The 23,423-nt window shown below is 33.2% G+C and overlaps 1 protein-coding gene across 2 annotated transcripts; it reads left to right on the plus strand.

Moving 5' to 3' along the window:
- Positions 1-1,557: 1,557 nt before the first annotated feature.
- Positions 1,558-23,060, plus strand: LOC120634475. Of its 2 annotated transcripts, none has more exons than XM_039905095.1 (5): positions 1,558-1,613; positions 19,289-19,495; positions 20,275-20,389; positions 21,339-21,371; positions 22,293-23,060. In XM_039905095.1, the coding sequence occupies exons 1-5, from the start codon at positions 1,592-1,594 to the stop codon at positions 22,303-22,305; spliced, it is 390 nt and encodes a 129-aa protein (XP_039761029.1). In that variant the 5' UTR covers positions 1,558-1,591; the 3' UTR covers positions 22,306-23,060. The 2 variants fall into 2 exon arrangements, with proteins under 2 accessions (XP_039761029.1, XP_039761037.1); XM_039905103.1 differs by lacking the exon at positions 1,558-1,613 and adding an exon at positions 12,517-12,552.
- Positions 23,061-23,423: the final 363 nt, after the last annotated feature.

A 23,423-nucleotide genomic window follows, 5' to 3' on the forward strand; every position in this document is an offset into this window, starting at 1 on the left:
ACTGAACCGATCTTCATGAAACTTTTTATAAGTACATATTCTTGGAGCTATTAGAATTAATGTAAATAATATATATTAAACTCCACGTAGGACTGCCTGGACGCAGAAATTTTAATTTGTAACTTTTTTTTAATATTGCATATTAATAGTTTTTTATTTTATTTAGTTTAGTTTTTAATTATTCTATTTATGTTATAGTGTAGTGCGTAGTGATGGGTCATAGATACCAAATAAATAAATAAATAAATAGTATACTTTTCAATGAAAAAAAAAATTACTTAATATAAAAAATGTTTGTGAAAAAATGTCAAATCTAATATGACTATAGGTGTAGAGTGTAGACTATATAACAGTTCACTGCCTCCCAAAATTACGCGGGCGAAGCCGCAGGGCACATCTAGTCAATCATAAATTGACTTTTTTTTTTACTTAAAGAAATAAATAGGTTACTAATTAAACGAAAACAAAGTTGTGGGGGACCGTTTGTAGGTATACATGGTTATATTTCTTTGAGCATTTTATTTCGTTTCGTTCGTTTATATTCTCTGTTAGTAACATAGCAGACGCCATATGTAATACCCTACTATAAAGGTTATTTCAGACAAGAAGAACAAATTACTTACGTATCGGTTATGTCTTGGATGTCACTGTGATACGTAGGCCACAAAGTTGAGTTTAATACATTAAAGAGAGAAAAGAGCATTGTAATTCATGATTACGTTTTTTTTTTTTAAGTTATAATCGACGGATTAAGCAGATGGCCCACCGAGTAGAAATCAATCGCCTATAAATGGAACAACGGCCGATTGGCGCAGTTTGCAGCGACTTTCTGAGCCCAAGGCCGTGGGTTCGATTCTCACTACTGGAAAATGTTTGTGTGATGAGCATGAATATTTTTCAGTGTCTGGGTGTTTATATGTGTATTCTAAGTATTTATGTATATAATTCATAAAAATATTCATCAGGCATCTTAGTACCCATAACACAAGCTACGCTTACTTTGGGTCTAGATGGCGATGTGTGTATTGTCGTAGTATATTTATATTTATATTTATTTATAACAAAACTACGCAGTGCATGATTGGAACAAGTCCTATGAATTCTGTGCCTTGTGTCCATAAACTTGAGGCATAGGCGTTAAACCTCTTGCGCCTCAAATAACACCCGCAACTATGCCCTTCAGACCGGAATATATCAGTGCTTCTTGGAAGCAGAATTAAGAACGGTGATAGTTCTTTTCCAGACGAGCTCTATCACAAAAATATCTCCCTACGACTATTTAAATGTGACATAAAAACATATAAGTATGAGTTGGACTTGCACACGAAGTATTCGTAGTTAGTAGTTGAAATATTTTGCTCCAGGGAGGGAGAAAAATTACACATTGAGTTTATCTACCTCTTTGTGTGTCTGCGCGTGGTGGGGAGCACTGTTGTCTAAGAAGTGGCAGTTACCGGGTTCAATCTCCAGCCGGTGCTATTTACATTTTTAAAATAATAATTTCTAATTATTTTAGATTACTCTGGTTGCAGGCTTCTGCCGTGGCTACCACCCTACCAACAAATACATAACGCCAAGTTATTCCGCAACGATGTCGCGTAGAAACCAATGGGGTAGGTATGAGTTATATATAAATGCCATACCCTAACTAGTCGACGTGGCAGTTAAGGTCTAACCTGTAAAAGAGTAATAAAAAATACCTGTGTGTTGAGGCTCTATTGTAGGCCCATCTTATTTGCAGTCTTTACGAGCGATGCGTGAGCTCGGCACCTCGGCTTTTGTTAGGCACAAACCTTCGATCAATAGTGTACTAGATATGCACTCCCATACAAAACCACATACAAAAATGTGGTTATCTGTTGGGTGTAAGTACATTCCACCTAAAGTTTTCTGTTATACAAGTGGTATTGAAGCAAACTAGTTGAAGTAGAAGTTGTTCATCTCAGTCCGCCATTTAGGTACAAATTAGCGCGAAGCACACGATAGATATTTAATAGATAACTACTTAAAATTAGATATTTCATCACTTTTAATGCTTTTGCGGAACTTTAAATCAAGAAGATTTCAAAAGTATCGAAAATAGGCTCTCAAATTCAAATTCAAAAATGTTTTATTCATGTAGACCTTATTACAGGCACTTATGAAGCGTTCATACATTTAAATGTTACACTAATTATAAATATCTCAGATTAGTTCGTGAATGAAAACTTATTTGTATCGGACCGTTTTTGAAGACTGGCGGTACATCTAGTATATTATTGATCGAAGGCACAAACAGTAACAGCCTTATGTCATTTCATCCACGCAAATTCACGTAATTACGTTACATGAGCGGTTCGGTGCACGAAACTACGCACGGGCGTCCGTTAGACCGTTACTTGAAAACGTGTTTATCGATGAGCTATAAGCAATTGTGTAATTAATTATTCTCCTCATTTACATTAACAATACCATCTTCGCGTGATATAAATATAATGCGTAAGTCGTACTTCATCGATTTTGAGGAAATACAAGAATAAACGATATCAATGCGAATTTATTAATAGAGATTGACGGCGCCTCGTTGGCCTAGTGGTTCGCATGTTTAATCATGGAGCACGGACTCTTGAGTTCTTTTAAAAAATAATTTAAGATGTTGGGGTTTACTGTTAATATAATAACAATAATATAAGCCCTTATTCAGATACTCTTAGTTTTTTTTACAATATCATCATCATCATCATATCAACCCATTACCGGCCCACTAAAGGGCACGGGTCTCCTCCCACAATGAGGAGGGATTAAGACGGTAATCCACCACGCTGGCCCAGTGCGGATTGGTGGACTCAACACACCTTTGAGAACACTTCGGAGAACTCTGAGGCATGCAGGTTTCCTCACGAATTTTTCCTTTACCGTTAAATCAAGTGATATTTTAATTGCTTAAAACGCACATAATTTAGAAAAGGTAGAGGTGCGTGCTATCACCTCGACATGTCGATCAGCTTTGAGTTCATCTTCCCATCTTTTATATTGTACTCTTCGTCTTCTTTTCAGGTTCTTTGGGTCTATTTGTCTATGCCATATTATTTATATCCTGTCCAATTGCCAATTATGTTGTATACTTATCTTTGTCGGCCGCCCTGGAGCAGTGGTATGGAGGGTAGAGGTAAGGAGGATCATCTGTGTATATGAAAAAGTGTCGTCAAAATGTATTAAATTAGGATGGCGCCACATTTGCATCAAGGTAACTCTTAAAAGAAGCGCCAAATATAAATATTGTTAGAGTAGGCTTGAAAAATAAACAAGGAAGTAAGGTTATATTTACCACAATATTTTGTACAACGTAAGTTGTTGAGATTCTCAATAATTAACTACTTTAGTCGATAATGACATTAAATTTTTTAACTCGGCATACTTCAATTCATCTACGATTGCTACATTCATACCATACCCTGTGTATCCACCAGCGCCATTGTGGAGGATTTTTGAACTGTTATTTAGCGCATACAACTGGACACTTTTTCAACTTTTCTCCCATATAAGATGACTCTCCTTACCTCTACCCTCCATAAGCAGTGGCCGCTTGGTCTTGTAAGTGGAGACAATTTGGGAATTTACAATTTCTTAACACTCTCTGGTCTGGTGGCTTCGACCGTTGCTAATAACCACCCTACCGAGAAAGACGTGCCGCCAAGCAATTGAGTGTTACGATACGATGGCGCGTAGAAACCGATTATGGGTATCAGCTTAATATAGCTGTCGTACCCCTAAAAAGTAAGCTACCATCTCACACTACATTACCACTTACCACCAGGCGAGATTGCAGTCAAGGGCTAACTTGTAGTGGAACAAAAAATCACTATCAATTTCCACTGCTATTATTATATTTTAAAGCTTGCAATAATATTACTTTTTATCATCAATACTTATAATAAAACTGTAACTGGAGGATTTCTATACATTTAATATATTTTGAAAATTTTGACCGGGGGATGCTTTATAATCGATACTGAGTCCAAAACAGATTATTATTTCATTTTTGTCTGTCTGGCTGTCTGTCTGTCCGGGAATCACGTAAAAAACTACTGAACGGATTTAAATAAAATTTGGTATAGTGGTAGTTAACATTCCGGGTCAACATATAGGATTCTTTTTATCCCGATAAACAATAAGTTTCCTCCGGGAAATAGGATGAAAATTTTTATCAATTTTACATCATAGCTCCGTTAAATTCGAAAAGATTTTAATTTTAATTTTTTTATTTGAAAGTGTATACTATCAAGCATGTATGGTCTTCTTTTAATAAGATTTTACAACAATTAGTTTCTAGGTTTTTTTAAGATATTAAAACCTGTAATAACCGATTTGGTGCAAACGAAGTCGCGCGAGTCAGCTAGTTATTAATATTTTCTAAATTGCATTCAGTTAAGGTGCTTAATTATGTTTTAGCAAGTATTCGTGCCAGAAGGTAAAAATTTAAATCTTATCGAGTAATTTATCTGCTGGCAATCCGGTATCCGTTATTTTGGGTTACCTTCCAACAAGGATGTTCTCAACCCACGAAAATTTCTGCTTTATTTTCGTAGCATCTTAGCAATCTTAGCTCTTATAGAAAATATAATGTGGTATTTTTCAAATTTTTTATTGCATGTTTCAATACCTAATAAAAAAACAGGTAGGTACATTAATAACGAAAATCTCTTACTTGAATACTTTCAATTATATAAGTTATAATATTCAAATTGCTATGTTTGAAAAGTTCCCTCCAAGAGATCTTGACCAGATGAAAATAGGACCATTTTTGAAGTATACTGTTTCAAACATAAAACAATTTTCGAAATCGTTTAAATGATAAAATTATGAGGACAAATTTTTGAAGTCGTTTAAAACGCATACTACATTCACATTTTATGTTCAAATTAACGTAGTATTTTAACTGACATAACTAAGTAAGATAATAAACAATAGGATTAACCTTGTATTATGTGATTGGTGGTATTGCAATTCAACTGCAAATATGGTTTTCTAAATAAATCACAAGCAAAGGCTACAAAGATTTGGCTGTCTCTATACAGAAAGGAATAATGAATAAAAGAAATAATACTCGTAGATACACCTACTACGACACTAAACAAATTGCATCGCCATCAAGCCCCATTGTAAGTTTAGCTTGTGTTATGGGTACTGAAGATGACTGATGAATATTTTTATGTATAATACTTATAATATACAAGTAAACACTCATGTTCATCACATCACACAGACATTTTCCAGTTGTGGTAATCGAACCAACAATTTTGGACTCGGAAAGTAGGGCAGACTCCCTGCCCAATGCGCCAATCGGCTGTCAAACAATAAATGTATAAGTTATGTATGTTTGTATGTACCTAACATCTTAATACCGCATACCGCGTCATCGCTTAACACTATCATCACATCGCTAACGAAAAAAAAAACAGTAATCCGTGTAATTTTAAATTAAATGTAAACACAGATGGATGGTCTTGTTTTGTTCAAAGTTATGAAACAAAAGTTATACGGTATCGTGAATTCTGCTATTGGCATATAACTTCATTTCCGACTAGCCTTGTTTTCGTATGCTTTAAAGTCTTTTTGAAATGCATTTTTCATCTACTTAGTTTATCTTTAACATCTTTATTTCCGCACAAGTATAAGGTTACATGCTTGGAAAAAAACTCAAAACAATTACCTATCTGCCCTTCCCAATTTAGTTAATTGCAGCCTTAGGTATTAGAACAATAAATATTTTGTGTGTCACTCAAAAGTTTTTAAAAATACCTTCACATTTTTAAAATCTACAGGTTATAGCTACATAACTATAATACAAAATTCAATTGTCTGTAATATCGAAATTGTTGCTCGTTGCACAAACCGAAATCGATATTATGCTTTTTGTCTATCTGTATCCCCGGTTTATTTCATGAAACGGCTGACTCGATCTCGTACAGTCAGGTAGGATAAGGAGGCTTTGTGTTTATATATTGATCTAAGCATATTTATACTATGCTAAGAAGAAAAGGAACGTGAGAAATACGTGATAATAACTAAACATAAACTGTTTAATTGACTCTACTTTATACAAGCCAAGATCAACAAAAGATTACCATGAAAGTCGTCTTGAGATTACGTTCTGTAGGCTGCTAAGGTAAATTTAGACTGCTATTAAAAAAGAAAATATTTTAGGCCGTGGGTTCGATTCCCACAACTGGAAAATGTTTGTGTGATTAGCATGAATGTTTTTCAGTGTCTGGGTGTTTATATGTATATTATAAGTATTTATGTATATTATTTATAAAAATATTCATCAGTCATCTTAGTACCCATAGATAGGGACGTGTGCGTTGTCGTAGTATATAAATTAAATATAAATTATGGTGCAACCTTAACAATTTTTTTAGATCTACATTCATAAAGAGCCATTACCCTGCTTTCTGAGTCCAAGATTATGGGTTCGATTCCCACAACTGAAAAATATTTGTGTAATGTTTTTCAGTGTCTGGTTGTTTATCTATATTATAAGTATACATATTCACAAATTCATCAGCTATATTAGTAGGTACCCATAGCACAAGCTCAGCTTACTTTGGCGCTAGATGGCGAAGTATATTATATATTTAATTTTATAATAAAAAGAAAGTGTATTGTTTGATAAAAAATAAAATATCGATGTAGTTATGACAGTTATTGTGATTTGGAAATTTTGCAGTTCATGGGTTATCCTCGTTATGTATTGAGGTAGTTGCGAAATCAACCCATCTTGAGGGTCCATTTGTTTGAGCTTTACACATATTTGTAGGAGGTCGTCAAACACTAAGTTACTTATAGGTGCAACCTACTCGTAAATGCGCTATCAACTTGTGGTAAGTTATATTTAATAGCTGTACCTAAATTTAAGTTCTCTGTTACTTTTACTACGAGAAAATTTTAGTCAAGAGTCACAGGTATTTTTTTTTACAGAAACTTTATACTTCTATCTGTAGTTTTACCGCGGAATCTACTAAAGTCTAAACCTACCTGTCTTTTAATGTAAAAAATCTTTACGTTACTTTTTTAGTGTAATGTTTATTTTAAATACATAGTTTAGAAATTAATACAAACATACTTATATAAATAAAAGGCGTTTTTGTTTTGTTGTTTTTATTTATTTTATCACACATATTTTTTATGTTTTTAAAACCTACACTAAAAAGTAATGGAAAGATATTTTACAATATAAGATAAGTTAGGAAAAATTGACTGTTAGTGTTCGACGAACTCTAGGATTTTTAGAATGTTTTTTAACTTTTAGTATTTTATCAATGAATAGATAATCCGTTGAAATTCGTACCACAATCAATATATAACGTTCTTTAAAAAGTATAAATATTCTGAAGTGGCAACTCCCGTACAAAAGAGTTGTTCGGCTGTTCCTCACACAAAAACTATACACATTTTGAGGCAAATAATTTATGATTTAACATCTTTGGTTAGTTTACAAAAGATTAAGAAGTAGTTACTTAACATAAAACACGAGCCAGCTAGTAAACAAATGACAACAGGCACCTATTATAAACCTCTTAATTTTACAATTTAATTTCAAAGGATATCAGAAATATACGCAGACGAAGTTGCTGGCATCCGTTGTATGGTATTATTGGCTGAAAGCAACGACTTTTGCGTGTCCATACCTTTGAATGAAGGTTCGCATTTCTTCAGATAACTATACTCGATCAACAATTCGATACTGCTGCCAAATTGACAATTGATTATGTTGCTATAATCCCTAACATTATGTATAAACTTACATAGAATAATTTGATAAAATAATATTAGTGACTATTGAACCGATTGGATAAAGCTCAGTCATAATACGTCCAGAGGTTTTAATGTGATTTCAAAATCAAAACTATCATGCCTCTATTTTTCCATAATAGGATAAAATGCAAACAAACAGTAGCGTGCAAGTAAAATGAAAAGAACAACACGGTTTTATAGTATAAATACTAAATAGAGATAATAGTAATAAATCAAGCCTGAAGACAAAACATTACTTATGGTTGATTTCGAAAATAGTTTTGTCAAATATTTTGAGTGTTAAGTAGGTACGCTTAACATTTTATACATTATTATTATAGCCACTTAAAGTTATTGATGTTATTCAACAAATATTTAAATGCAGCGAAATGTCGCAATTTTAATATCCTTGGGCTCAAGTGACTGACAATGACCGTGTTATAACAAATAGCTGATCTTCGTAACCATAAACAAGAGGGTGTATCGGTCTACTACAAACATTTCAACGTTCTTTTATTTCAAGTCTAAGTAATACCTATATAATGCTTTTTAAATTTTAAATGAATGACGCACTTTAACCATTAAATTTTACTTAACCGTAAGATGATTGATGATGATTATATCAACTTGGTTCACCAAAATATTCAATGTATTAGAGGAAAAGACTTAGAGATTGAATTATTTTTAAATGATTTTAACATTAGCATTTTATGTATAACTGAGCACTGGTTGAAAACCCATGAATATTTGTTTAATTTTGGTAACCACCAGGTTGGTAGTTCGTTCACCAGGGTTACAGCGATTCATGGAGGCTCTTTAATTTTATTAAATAAAAATTTAAAATTTAAAAACAGAAACGATATTGTTAGCCTTTCTGTTGAACGGACAATAGAGCTAGCCTCGGTTGAACTAGAGCAATTTATAATTGTTACTGTTTATAGGCCACCCTTGTCAAACTTTGAACTTTTTGAAAAGGTAATGGATGAAGTGTTATTTAAAATATCAAAGTGTAATAAAAAGTTAATAATATGCGGAGATTTTAATGTAAACATTTTAGAAAATAACTCTTTAAGTATCAAGTTATTGAATTTATTTAAAACTTACAATCTATCAAATATGTTCATGGAGCCCACAAGAATAACTGCTACTAGCGCCACCTGTTTGGATAACATCTTTACAAATATAATTCCTATAAGCAAAAATATTATTAGTAAATTAGACTCTGATCATTGTGGTCAAATTATTCAATTTGAAAATGTGAAGAAAAATGTTTCTAAACGTAAAATAACATTTGTTCCTGTAACATCCAACCGCATAGAGAAAATGAGATATAGCCTAGTAAATGACCTCCCATTCCTACCCTCAGGGGCGACTCCAAATGCAATGTACAGCTCCTTTTTCAATACCTTTAATAGACTATTTCATTCTATATTTACTAGTAAGTCGGTTGTGATTACTGATACATTAAATTTTAGTGAGTGGGCGACAGTTGAACTTCATAAAAATAGGCAAAAGCTGTACGAATTGTATGCTGAACGTCAATTTAACACTGGTGATAAGTTTGGGGATTATGTTAAATTGTTTTCCAAGAATTTTAAACGCGCTTGCCACTTAGAAAAGACGCGATACATCAAAAATAAAATTAAAAATAGCAGCAATGCAATCAAAACTACTTGGAACATAATTAATGAGGAGACGGGAAGAGTAACACCACGAAATATTAATTTTAAACTTAATGTAGATAATAAAGCCTTAACAACAGATTTCGAGGTGGCTACTGCTTTTGAAACCTTCTTTACCAACATTCCCGTCTCCACAACAGAATCATTAAACTCTTCACCAGATATGGCTCTCTCTCTATTAAAGGAAAATGTGCCTGAGTGTAACCATTCTTTTAAATTCACGCATGTTAGTGGCTCTGACGTTATTAAAGCCTTTAAATTATTAATTAATAAAAAAACAAATGATCTGTGGGGCATTTCCGTAAACGTTGTCAAATCATTAATTGATATTGTTGCACCCGATTTAGCCTTAATATTTAATAATTGTATAGATTGTGGTGTGTTTCCTGACTTAATGAAACTTAGTAAAATAGTTCCATTGTTTAAATCGGGTAGTACTTCTGACCCCACTAACTTTAGACCAGTATCCGTACTACCCACTTTCAGTAAAATCTTTGAAAAACTCATTTTAAATCAATTACTTTACCATTTTCATAAGTATAATTTACTTCATATTAAGCAATTTGGTTTCACACGGGGTCGCTCAACAATCGACGCAGGTGTTGAGCTAATACAAAACATATTTGAAGCCTGGGAGGAGTCACGTGATGCACTTGGTGTGTTCTGTGACTTATCTAAGGCGTTTGATTGTGTTCAACACGAAACGTTAGTTAGGAAACTACACCACTATGGAATTCAGGGTGTAGCTCTAGACTTAATGAGTAACTATCTACGCGATAGAATTCAGAAAGTCGACGTGAATGGAAAACGGTCTAATGGATCAGTTATGAAAATAGGTGTCCCACAGGGGTCTATATTAGGACCATTTCTGTTCCTTATTTACATTAATGACCTTCCTTACCTTGCCAAGGATAAACACGGGATAGTTCTGTTTGCCGATGATACATCACTGACTTTTAAAATAAATCGACGTGAACTAGCTTTTGACGACGTAAACAACTCTCTCGCTAAAGTGGTACAGTGGTTTGAAGCTAATAATTTGGTTCTTAACGGAAAAAAAACCAAGTGTATAAAATTCACTTTACCTAATGTTAAACACGTGAAAACCACTGTACTACTTAATAATGAGGAACTGAAACTGGAGGATACGACAGTTTTTCTAGGAATAACGTTAGATTCTAAACTTCAATGGGGCCCTCATGTAAATAATTTATCGAACAGGCTTAGTTCTGCTGCCTATGCGGTAAAGAAGATACGCCATATGACCGACGTAGAAACTGCTAGACTGGTATATTTTAGTTACTTTCACAGCATTATGTCATATGGAATTTTACTTTGGGGTAATGCTGCTGATATTAGCACTATTTTCGTGCTGCAGAAGAGGGCTGTTCGTTCTATCTACAAAATGGGTCCGAGAGAGTCATTGAGAGATAAATTTAAAGATTTTAAAATAATGACAGTGTATAGTCAGTACATATTTGAAAATTTAATGTACGTCCATAAAAACATTTCTAAATTTAAGAAAAAATGTGACGGCAATAATTTAAACATTAGAAGTAAGAATAAACTTACAGTGCAATATACTAGGTTACATAAAATTCATAATTCGTTTAAAGGAAATTGCATACAATTCTACAATAAACTACCAATTGACATCTTGGAGATGTCTCTTAAAAAGTTCAAAGTTTGTATTAAACGTAAGCTTATAGAAAAGTCCTATTATAGTATAAAGGACTACGTAAACGATAAAAAAGCTTGGGTGTAAATTATTGCTCTAACCAGGTTGCTCTTCTAATAATTTAAAATTACTTTGTGAGATGGCGATAACAAAAAAAAAAAAAAAAACACCCGGCTAAGTTTGTTGTGGGCTTCTTCTTAGACCGGGACGCGTTTGGAACCCTCGTAGCTTTAGTTTTAAGTTTACGAATGTGGTTATCGCCATCATCTCACTACCGTGTAATTCTTATGTACGCATCAAAAGTGCCACCTGTGGGCCTACTTGAATAAAGATATTTTTGACTTTGACTTTTTGACTTTGATGTTATCATTCAATCGAATCTCGAAGGTCGCAATATCGAGCTTTAAATCCTCACAGTAACAATTATAAAATTATACTTACTCAATTACACCCCTACCTTCCGGGTCACAATTAAGGACGACGTGTATATCATTGAAAGTAGACATACATTATTGAACGACATATTGCAATTTTATTATTATGGGAAGATATTACATACGCATTGACAGAATGTAACAGTCCATTGCTAAAGGCCTCTCCCAAAGGCAGGGTTTTACCATAATCATCATGCTGGGCAGACGGAAAGGTGATCGCAGCAGATCGTAGTACTGGCACAGAGGATGCTGCTAACCGTTGTCTATTGTAATCCCTTAGTCGTCTCGTACGAAATCTGCAGGAAGAGAAGGGGTATATACAGCTGTATTTTAAAATGTCGTTACCACACGCCAGTAATTTCTTACACTAAGCTAGATATCAAGAAACATCGAAGACACGTGACTAGAGGCATAGTTGTACTATAGTATAGGTAGAATGTAAGATGGGAGGAAATAAAAAGTAAATAAAATGATAACAATAAAAATATATGAAAAAAAAACATAGGGACAACAAAAAAAAAATTTGGTATGTCGTTGTGTCTTGCAGTTTAAACAAGATCAAAAGGGTCATCTTCTGATAGGATGTATGGGACAATATCGTGTATGTCGTCAGTATTTTTTTATCGGTTACTGTTCCCATGATGACAAGCTTTGCAGCAGCAGGCGAACCGAGATGTTGAATAAAGTAGTTTTCTATGTGCAGCAATAATAAGTAGGTTAATTACGTCGTCAAGTAAACTTGAATAAATAAAAGATTTCATATATTCTAGGTAAAAGAATTGACTACGGGTTTGTTTGGTTTGGCTGTCGTTTTTTCCATGAACTCTATGCGTATCGTGTGTGTTGCCTCGCGTGCATCGCCCACTGCCCTACCACAAGCTAATACATTTGCAATCTATAAAAGAATTCGATGCCTCTTCATTGTCATCTGTGAGTTAGTGTCCGCTGCAGTGCTGTGTTGTGTTCAAACAAAGTTACCAAGGTACAGCATGTTACAATTAGTAGTCATATCGGGAACGTCATTTACAAATTCTGAACAAGTTGCGTTACGTACTAAATAATTATAATATTTTACGATTACGTAGGTTTTTTGTATTCAGGTTTGGGTTCGTTATTGCATAAAAATATTATGTACCTATTTAACGGATTTCTTATGCCAACTTATGGGTCGGAATAGTAAAAAATAATATCAATTATTCTCTTGTATCTAGCTATCATAAATTCAGTGATGTTGTTATACGAGTATGCTTACCTTGAATGGTGCGTAACTATAATTTTTTTTTACCTTCTTTAGGAGGATTCCTTCTTTCTTGGAAGACGCTAGGATACAGGTCTCATATAATGGTCTTCTAGAGTGCACGACGATTTATTTCTATGCTATTTATGAATACTAAAACATCAAAGGAACAAACAAATAATATAATAATAAACTGTTCCTAATTGATAGCGAATCCAGATTTAAAAATACAAAATTAATGTATTTCAATATCAAGATTGTTTATAAAATGGTTGGTTCAAGATCGTTGTATGTAAAATTTTAGGTTTACATAAGTCGCATAAATACGTTTAGGTGCTTAACCCACTTGGCCAAGCTTATAGCTCCTAACAGTCCTTTATTTTTATGCACTGCGGTGTAAAATGAAATGAATACTCGGAGCACGTAGAGGCTGCAATAGATCTGTATTCGGTAGATATTTCAGACAGAAGTAAATGTTTTTCTTCACGGCAACCACGACCGGTGTCTTCAAAGAGATGTTGAACGGAAAAGCAAATAGAAATGTCTCAATTTTCCCAGGAACGCTTCCTCGCTGCGGACGTATAGATCTGCTTCCGGTCTATATAGAATGTCGCTTCGTAAAGATTTCAATTTCCACAGCCAAATCAAAACCATAATAATGGAAACATAATAAGTTGATCGCACAATGCCACAAGAGCCGCATCGCATATTTCGTCTACTGAAAATTCGTTAAAGTATTGCGGTTCACCTTGATGCGACAAATGCGGTTTGCAGACGTGCAGCTGATATAATTCGCATTTTTGATCCACAACGCGATAAGAGTTTCTTTTTTAATTTTTGACCGAAAAAGGAATCAACAATCACATAAACAGCCATAGGCTGTTTATGTGATTGTTGATTCCTTTCTACGATTGAGTTCAGTCGTTTGAGTTTTATTATCAGTTCTTTTCTCAACTATTTTAGGGATTTCTGTCCCTTTATCTTTTCGAACTCACTTAAAATGTTATATGTACTTATATGTATCGCATACGCCGAGTTCACCTTAATGACAATGCAATTATATGGTCACCTTGACCTGGTGCTACAATCGGTACAGTTTGCTCATCATTAAATTCCTCGATAACTTACAGTCGATATGTCGTGCCGATTTGGTATTAATATTTGATATCGCACGCTTAATATCATTGCGTAAGGTAGAATTGGTAGAATTTGGCAGCTGTGCGGTTATTATGTATTAAAATTATAAGTTAGCTGCGTCAGTTTGCAACATTTTTACGCATAATAGTTTCTTATTTATCTTAAAAAATGTTTTAATTTTGTTATTTAATAGTATAGTAGCAGTCTGCGATCAACTTTAAATAGTAGAAAAATACGAGCACAGAGGTGCTCAATACGTGAAAATTTTACCGTAACATTATTTAATACTCGTATATTTAAACGGAAAAAGGTTTGGGCGAACTAATTCAATAACTATAAAATGTTAACAAATTGAAAGGCAGTGCATCTAAGTGATTAGGTACATACAAAACCTTTGCACTTGTATTATTACAGATGCAGTCACATTATACAACGTACAAAAAACGTTAACACGGCATTTGGTTATGTTAATTTTGTGGGCAATTAGGTTTAGGTAGGCAACCTTGAGTCTTGATGGACCCTAATTCGTACGTACCAATTAGCTAAGCTTCTTATCTCTCTCTATCTCATAGTCTTACGTGTATACCTCTTAGGTTCCTGAGTAGCGTTTAGTGTAGACGTCGCTCCTCCTTTATTCCTTTGGCAATATTCATAAACTATTACTTTAGTTTGTCTTTGAGATTAAATCTTGACTACCAAACCATTGTATGAAAAGGTTTAAAATATTACATCATAATATGCATTTTCCATACCATAAGGAATTAGAGTCCTTTTATAAGATTGCATTTGATAATGCTTGAGTATCACTTTTTCTTGCATGTTAGAGAAGTACTTACAACTGAAACCAGAACTTGTAGATAGGGCGTAACTTTCTAAACTCAAGTAGATTCTCGGTTTAAACCGATTCTAGAATGTTTTTTTTTTATTTTATAACCGACTTGCAAATAGGAGAAGTTCTCAATTTTTTTTTTATATATTTTTAGGTAACTCAGAGCTCTGTCATATTTTATAATCAGATTTGAAAAATTATTAGTTGGTTTGAGACGATACACTTCCTTAAAAATAGAATTAAAAAGGTTTTATAAAATATTCATTTCTTGCTTTTTAGTTGTACAAAACAAAGTCGGTACTCTTGACTACATCTGCTCTGGTGTTATTTCATAAGGCAGTCAAAAATAAGCTTACCTGTAAGAGGTATTTTAATTGTATTAAACCCTAATCGGTTTCTACGCAGCAAAATCGCTTGGCGGCTTCGTAAGTCTTTATTAGAAGGGTGGTAACTAGCCACCAGAGTAGAGGAAATTCAGCAATTATAAATTCCTCCCACTTATATAAGTACAGACCTCACTACGCCATCGAGCTGGTCACAGGTTATTCATCTTTAATCGCAAACGATGTGATGTAAGAGAAAGATGTAAAAGAATTAATAACAAAACAATTTTGTACCTTTCGTAAGAACAGGTACTTTTAATATTGATGTCAATGACCATCAAAGTAACAAATATTTGAAGATCATCCATAAGAATCGTATTGATGTAAAAGTAGTCGTCTTCTAATGTTTTATGTAAATAGTAATTACGAAATAGAACAGAATGCTTCAGTAGATCTTTAATGTGATAGTGGCAAGGTTGACCTGCCGTCCGTGCAAACAAACGATGTTCCAAACAGCCTGCGGGTAGGTAGGTACCTAGTTAACCTAGAGGTTGTATTTACAAGCTTTGCTGTTTGAAGTGTGGTTATTCAGACATATCTCAAACTATGTTGCCCTGTTGGCTATATTTTGCGCGTTACTACATTTATAAGTACTAATGTTATGCAACTCTCCACCTAAATTATTGTTTTAACATTAAATTTTATTCTGTGGCTAGTTAACCTAGAGGTTGTATTTACAAGCTTTGCTGTTTGAAGTGTGGTTATTCAGACATATCTCAAACTATGTTGCCCTGTTGGCTATATTTTGCGCGTTACTACATTTATAAGTACTAATGTTATGCAACTCTCCACCTAAATTATTGTTTTAACATTAAATTTTATTCTGTGGCTAGTTACTAGCTATTACCTTTATCTTACCACTGGCTGTTGCCCGCGTTCTTCGTTCGCCTTTATTACGATTTCTTACAAATCCCGTGGGAATGGGCGTTTTCTTTCCTGGGATAAAAAGCAGCATATGTTACCGTCCGGTCTTTTAACTAACTCTATGCCAAGAGTCAAGTGGCTTAGTTGAGTAGTTAGGAAGTGGAAGAAAGTCAAACAAAGAAACATACTTTCGCATAAAATATTAGTAAGGATTACTGTAGCATAAATATTTATGCAAAAAGGATACAACATTTGAAATATTCGTTTTCCATAAAAGCCATTGACTAGCATATATTAAGTAAGCATGATATTTTTGTATGTTGAATGCAAAGTCTTATTATATGTCCCAGACATCTTTTCGCTGACCGAAAGTAACTTTCAATGCAAGTCAATGTTGGTGTTTTTATGGGTTTAGACTTTTTTTCTTAACTGCTGTGTTTACTAAAACATATATACATTACAGTTATCATTTTCTGAAATAGTTTGGCGCTTTAAAAGCAAACGCTGGCACATGACAAAAAGCGGGCGTCGGCTACTTCAAAGACTCAGCTCGTATTGTACCCCTACAGTGTGTATTCGTTTGTCCCGAGTCGGTTGATCCATATGATAAAAATGTAGTATTCTAATTTACCGTTTGTTCGTTATTATAATTTATAGACGTTATATTGGAAATTATGGGTTTCTAGAATTGCGTAGGTGTATTGGAACTATTTAAGCAGCCAGGCATATATTCCTAAGGAAAGGAGGTCTGTGCCTATAATTTTAACATTACTTGTCCGAGGATGATGATGATGTTGATGAATGATCTCATTGGTGGACGAATTACCCATGTATGCTAATAAAAATGTTACACGAAATACTTAAACATATAAAAGTACTAGAATGTAAATACAACAAATATTAGGCACAAATAGATAATCATATAAAAATTAAATTGAGTTAACTGATACCATGTATCATTACAGCGACCAAAAGTACTGCAACAGGTAAACATAATCATAATCAGAAACCTTATTAAGAATAATTTGCATACAAAGGAGTTTTTTTTTTTAAATATGAAATCCACGCTTGACTGCTGTTATGTGAAATCGCTGCAAGGTGGCGGCACCATTGCATGAGTAGGTACTATGCAGTAGTTCTGTAAATAAGCAAAATATTCTTCCCATACGTGACGTATTTTCTATTATAGTCATAAAAAACCTATATCGATTATATGTTTTTTATAAATATAAATAATCTATATATATATATATATATATATACATATAAAAGTTGTGTTAGTTACACCTCACAAAACTAACTCAAGAACGGCTGGACCAATTTTTATGATATTTGATTTTTTGGATTTCTCTTAGATAATAAGTATTAAAATATAATATTCATAAAAAAAAATTATCCGCGGTACGAAGTTCGCCGGGACGGCTAGTATATTTATAAAAAAACGTAGGTACATTTATAAAGAAACGATTGTGTTTAATAAAAAAAACGCATTAGTAAAATGTAACACATGTTTGTATACTTAATAGTATACTGTATTCTAAGGGTAATACAGCAGTCGCTGCGTGATAGAAGTACTTCTAACTTTTCGAAGTTATGTGTGGTTTAAACACTTAAATATCATATATATATAATATATAGCGATCTCTTAATGAAGTTAGAATAAAGTCAAGCCCCTCTTTAATGGACGTAAATTAGTGGAATTAGCATGCGAAAGGTACAGAACTCATTCGTAGGATTAAGTTTTATGATTGATAAGGCAATTTTTTTTAACATTCCTTGTGTATGCATACATAAATTTAAACAGTGTGAAACAATATTTATTACCTAAGAGCAAGATACAATTGATGAATTACTTAATGAGATGGTTGCTTGGATCGATATCCGCTTTCTACTCCCAACATAGAAAAATGAATGTGAAAATCTAAATAGTTAATGTTGGATAAGAGCAACTGTTTAGTTTCTTGCTGGCTTATTTTGTATGGAGTCTATCTTTCGAATCGGTAATAGAGTCACTACAGCAAGTAAGACCTGACGTTTCAATAAAGTTACTTGAAATAAAAGAATATTGATATTGCCCTGATAGATGCACTAGTCAACCATTTAATAAACTTTAGAACCCCGTACCCGTGTATGTACAATATATTTTGCTAGCGAGTATGCCCTATATTAAATCATCCTTAACGTTTGCCTCACGTTCAGAATATTTCGTATTCCGTACATTTTCCAGATTTGAATCTTTTTAACATTAGGTACTGATTTCTGTTACGAATATTGAATTTGCGCGTCTGAAATAGATTTGTCCGACACAGTCAACAGAAAAAAATGGGCGACCGGATAGTGAAAAAAAATATGTAAAACGGGGTTCGATGTTCACAAATTGTATTCCAATTCACTCACTCACAGAGATATCTCATTCGTCATTGATTCAAGATCCGTTATGGTAAAACGTTATGTGATGTGCACATGTTACAAATATTGGATAGAAGCAGGTGTTACTGTTTTTTATTTCACTACAACATTTTGCTTTTTCCTTGACTGCTATCTCACCTTGTGGTAAGTGATGAAGCAGTTTAAGACTATAGCGTAGTAAACTGTTATATTATATTTATCATTTTTTAAGCGATACGGTTTGGCGGCACGTCGTTGTTCATTCTCCTAATCAAATCAGACAAAAGACAGTGCAGAAGTTCAAAAATACCAGATTCGCAATTGTGGGACCTCCCACTCATAAAACTATAGCGCTAACCACTGCACTAGGGATGTCGAAAGGGTTACTAAGATATAGTCGTTGATACGCTATGCAAATTTAGCTTTGGCAACAAATTTGTAAAAAGCAATCTGTGAAAGACCTTTAGTCTTTCAAACATTTTTCTAATATTGTTGGTGGATGACGGAGAAGAAGCTTATGCTATTTTATAGTTATAATATGCGGATCAAACAGATGGCTTACCAATGGTAAGTCGAGTACCATCGCTTATAAACAGAGCAACACTTCGCAGGGCATGCAAGTCTTACAAATTGCCAACCTGTGTCAATAAACCTAGGCCGTTGCTTCCTGTGTCTATAATGACATAGAAAAATGCGCCCTTGTGACCGGACCGACACACAATAAATAAATAACTAAATAATAAATCAATAAATAAGCATGGCGTTAGTACTTCCACTGACTAGCTTTGTCACAAAAAGCTCCACTATTGCTTAAATGCTGAAGATGTATAACTTTGACAATTGGTTGACATGACAATGATATACCTTACTTTCTTTACAGGAACCAGAAACATGCAGACTTCCACCATTATCGTTCTGGCTTGCCTCGTAGCTGCTGTTGCGGCGAGCGTGCATTACGAATATTACCCGGCAGAGGAAGTGCAAAATATTCAGGATGTTCACGAGTCGCTGATCGACACACCAGAACATGAGAGAAGCGCGAGAACGAAGAGGAGTTTACTACTTCTTAAGAAGAAACTTCTCCTTGGTAAGAGTACATCAATAAATTTATCTCAGACTTACTTACTCACCAAAACATCGTCTGTTCAGAGTTTGAGGTCCGAGATTAAAAAGGTGTAAGAAATCTTTAAAAAATTATGCGGTCTGAGAAACATGTGCACATTATGTGATTACATATGTCGCCAGTATTTGGCGATACCCAAACTGCGACGGAACCGAACGATTAGTACTTGTTAGTAGATTTATGATTTATTATAATCTTCATTCTAAATTTTTGGCAACTATTTGCCAGAAATTTGGAACAATGACTGAACTGTTCAGTCATTGTTTTTCTTAATCTTCTTTTAATAAAAAATGCATAAGGGCCTTTCAACAAGATTTTGCAGAAATGTATAATGTTTGTTCTTGTTGTGTACTTTAAATTTTGTATGCTTTATAGTAGAATATGAAGGAATTTTATATTATAATAAGACCCTGTGAAAGCTCATGTTCAGCACTTAATTCCTAATTAGTAAATTGCTTTGAGTTTAATAATATTTCAGTTCAACAACACATTGTTGATCAAAGTTATTAATATACCTACGCATTTTTTTTGATCACAGATCTTATTTATTTGTTTACATCAAATTACTTACATATAATAAATTACCTAATAGGTGCTATGTTAAATCTATAATATTGTAGGCAATCGAAAAATAAAACCCGTTACTGCTTAACACTGTCATAGAATCTTAGCAATGGAAGTGTTTTGCGTAAAATTTTAATTTAATTGAATATTTCAAATTATTTGAATTGTTTTCTTTCTAGGTGCTTTAGGTTTGAAAGCAGCGAAGGTTGGCGCTGTAGGTGCCGGGGTTGTCGGTGCGATAGCCCTCAAGAAACATCAGTCAGTACCAACAAAAATCACAGTACAATCTGACCGGTAAAGGCTTTTACTAACAGCTATTAACATATTTAGTAAGATTTCATCTCACATCAAGCTAATAAAATTAAAGTATTAATAATACATTAAATTTACATCCGCATAGTGTTTATTATATAGTTTATAAAGTTGATGCCTGTGACTTCATCAGAAATCTTCACTTGTTAAGATGGCGTAGGACCCAAATTACTTCTTAATTTGGGCCGAATATAGGTAAAAAAACTAAAAGAGACGTTATGAATTATGATGTTAGATAAATAGTGTCATCGCATCTTTTTGATGTCATCGTTGGGTCAACACATATTACGTACTTGTGAGCCTTGGCCTGGTAAAGAATATGTTTCAATGAAGTTTCATCTAGATCAGCTTCCAACCACTATCAGAATAATAAATCGTTTGCTGGCTTCGTTCATTTATATAATCAATTTACCTGACCTTAATGTTAATACGAAAAAAATAAACCTTGACTTTTACCTTACACTTAACAATTGTCTTTTGTGTCTAATGCACAAAAAATATTCATTGAACTTAGCCTATTAGCATCCCATTGATAAACACAGAGTGTCTAGTGTAAGATTTTCAACAGTAATAATTCCGTTTCTTAGTATTTCCACTAGATGGCGCTGTTTTCATTCCTTACAAATCAAAATAACCTTCACGTGCTCGAATAGGTAGACGTAGGTAGAAAATCTCACACAAGTCACTCGGGCCTCCTCACATAGGAATGGGGTTTCAGAGTATTCCTACTATGCTGCTCCAATAAGGGTTAGTGGGCTTTTACGTTTGTTATCATATGGTAGTGATAACCTATGATAATGATAATAATAAAGCGGTATATATTATTACTCGTTTTACCATGCACACTCACATTTAAATTTTAAATATAATTATTTTATTATATTTGTGTATTATATTATGCTTTTATTCATTCGCTTTTATCATATTACAGTCACCCGCCATCTAAATACGTCGAAATTCATAGGTGAGTTTCCAATGAAAGTTATAAACCTGTTTACTATGCTTGTGTTATTTTTATAATACTCTCATTTCTTTTTGAACTAAGGCTGACAACATTCTTGCACGTCAATCTTGCACGATATGTGACATAATAAAAATGAAATTAACACCCATGTAAATATGAGGCATGTTCCATATTCTAGCAAAATAAAATTGATTGATCTCATTTATTCACGGTTGATTTTATCAAAATAATCATCAGTCATTGGAGTTTTGTGTATTTTCTGATTTAAAACTAACTGTTGAAATTTTTTTTGTCCCTCTGTATATAAATTGAAATACAGTACTGTGTATTGTGTTAATTATTTATATCTAAAGAGTTTCTCGCATGCATTTTGTTCATGTTTTGATGAAACTTCTCAGTTGAAGTCTATATTTGGTTTAGGTATACTATTTCAAAAGGTCAGTTTACTATTTTGAGACCGTGTCCATGAGTCCGTGAGTCAAGTCAAGTCAGTTGTATTGACTGGTGTTAAGTTACTCCACCATTATCTATGAATAATAATTATTATGTCTCATTAATATTGTGTGTAAAATTTCAACAAAACCGGAATATTATTTTTAAAGAATGCGGATCCCCATGCTTGATGAAGTAAGTCATCACTAAGTTAAATATAAATTTTAATGGAAAATCAGTGTTTAAATTATTAATCAAATATTTATAGCATCAAGCATTTGACAGTTAATATAGACATTTATTTTTTAGTTGTGGAATAGTTTCTGAGTTAAGCCGAAATTATATTCTATTTTTTTCACTTCTAAAATATATACTACGTTGTTTTATTTCTAATTTTGCACCGTTGTTCTAAAATATCACCTAAACATAATTAATTCCGTTTATCTCTTCTTCAAAAATTGTTAGACTCAACTCACTTTTTTTTTCCAGTTGGTCCGGATAAGCTGCTCAGGATTTCTGTTAAAGCATCATGTGCTGTAAGAAATCAAAGAAGAAGTTTTGTCTCATAATGTTAAGTATTTTAGTATAGGTAAATCAAAGCTAGAACCAATGGATAATCTATGATTAATTCTGTGTAAGATGTATTGTTTTCAAAAATATTCAATTTAAATGCCATATACAGAAATAAATGAGATGAACACAAATAAACAAAGGCAGTGTCACTCTCCAAGGCTGAACAGTATCATCAAATTTAAGGGGCTCTTAATTTTTATTTGACATGATTTTGACATTTTGCCAATACGATGAACGAAAAAATAAATTACCTTTATATTGAAGATGGCCTTAAATAATTGACTTAAAAAATTGGGTAGTAAGATAACAAAATAAAAAAATTGACTACTCATGTAGTTTATAGGCTCGATATATTTTATGAAAGCTTTGTGGTATTTTTTATATTCATTTAAATTTTAAGGCCGGTTTATGTAAATTTGTGATGTTAATAGACTGGGTTACGAAAATGTAGGAATGTTGGTTTGGGAGTAATACTCTATAAGTACCTAAGTCCGTTATGTTGTCAGTTGCAAAGTTATCCAAGGACTGCTCTAATTATTGAAATCTGATTTGACTGAAAACAAGCAACGTTGTATTCTTTAGAATTTCTGTAGCAAATAAAGTTTCGCTCTGCCTTTGTTTACTTACTGATTTTGGTAATTCTTCGAACCTTGGTTGAATTCAAATACATCTACAAAATGTAGAAAACGCATTTGTTATAACATTTATAACAAATCCTATAGATTTATAAGTATTGTTTTGTTTGAATTTTTTATTAAAAGTGTTTTTTTACTGATTTTTATGTTTTATTTTCCTTATTCCATACATTATACAATCTGCTAACTTAACTTGTTCCTCGACAGGTATTAATAGTAAATAGTCGCTTATACTAATAATAATTTATTGTTTATTGCAAAAAAGTAGGTTTGTGGAATATAAAATACTAAATTATGCACAATATTTACTCTAAATTGAAATTTAATGATTCATTATTAAGTTTTATCTTCTGAACATAAGAAGCATAAATGCTCTAGAGAACAGAGATCACAATACTTTAACAAATAATAA

Source organism: Pararge aegeria, chromosome 2 (genome assembly GCF_905163445.1).
Source record: "Pararge aegeria chromosome 2, ilParAegt1.1, whole genome shotgun sequence".
In the NCBI taxonomy this organism is placed as follows: Eukaryota; Metazoa; Arthropoda; class Insecta; order Lepidoptera; family Nymphalidae; genus Pararge; species Pararge aegeria.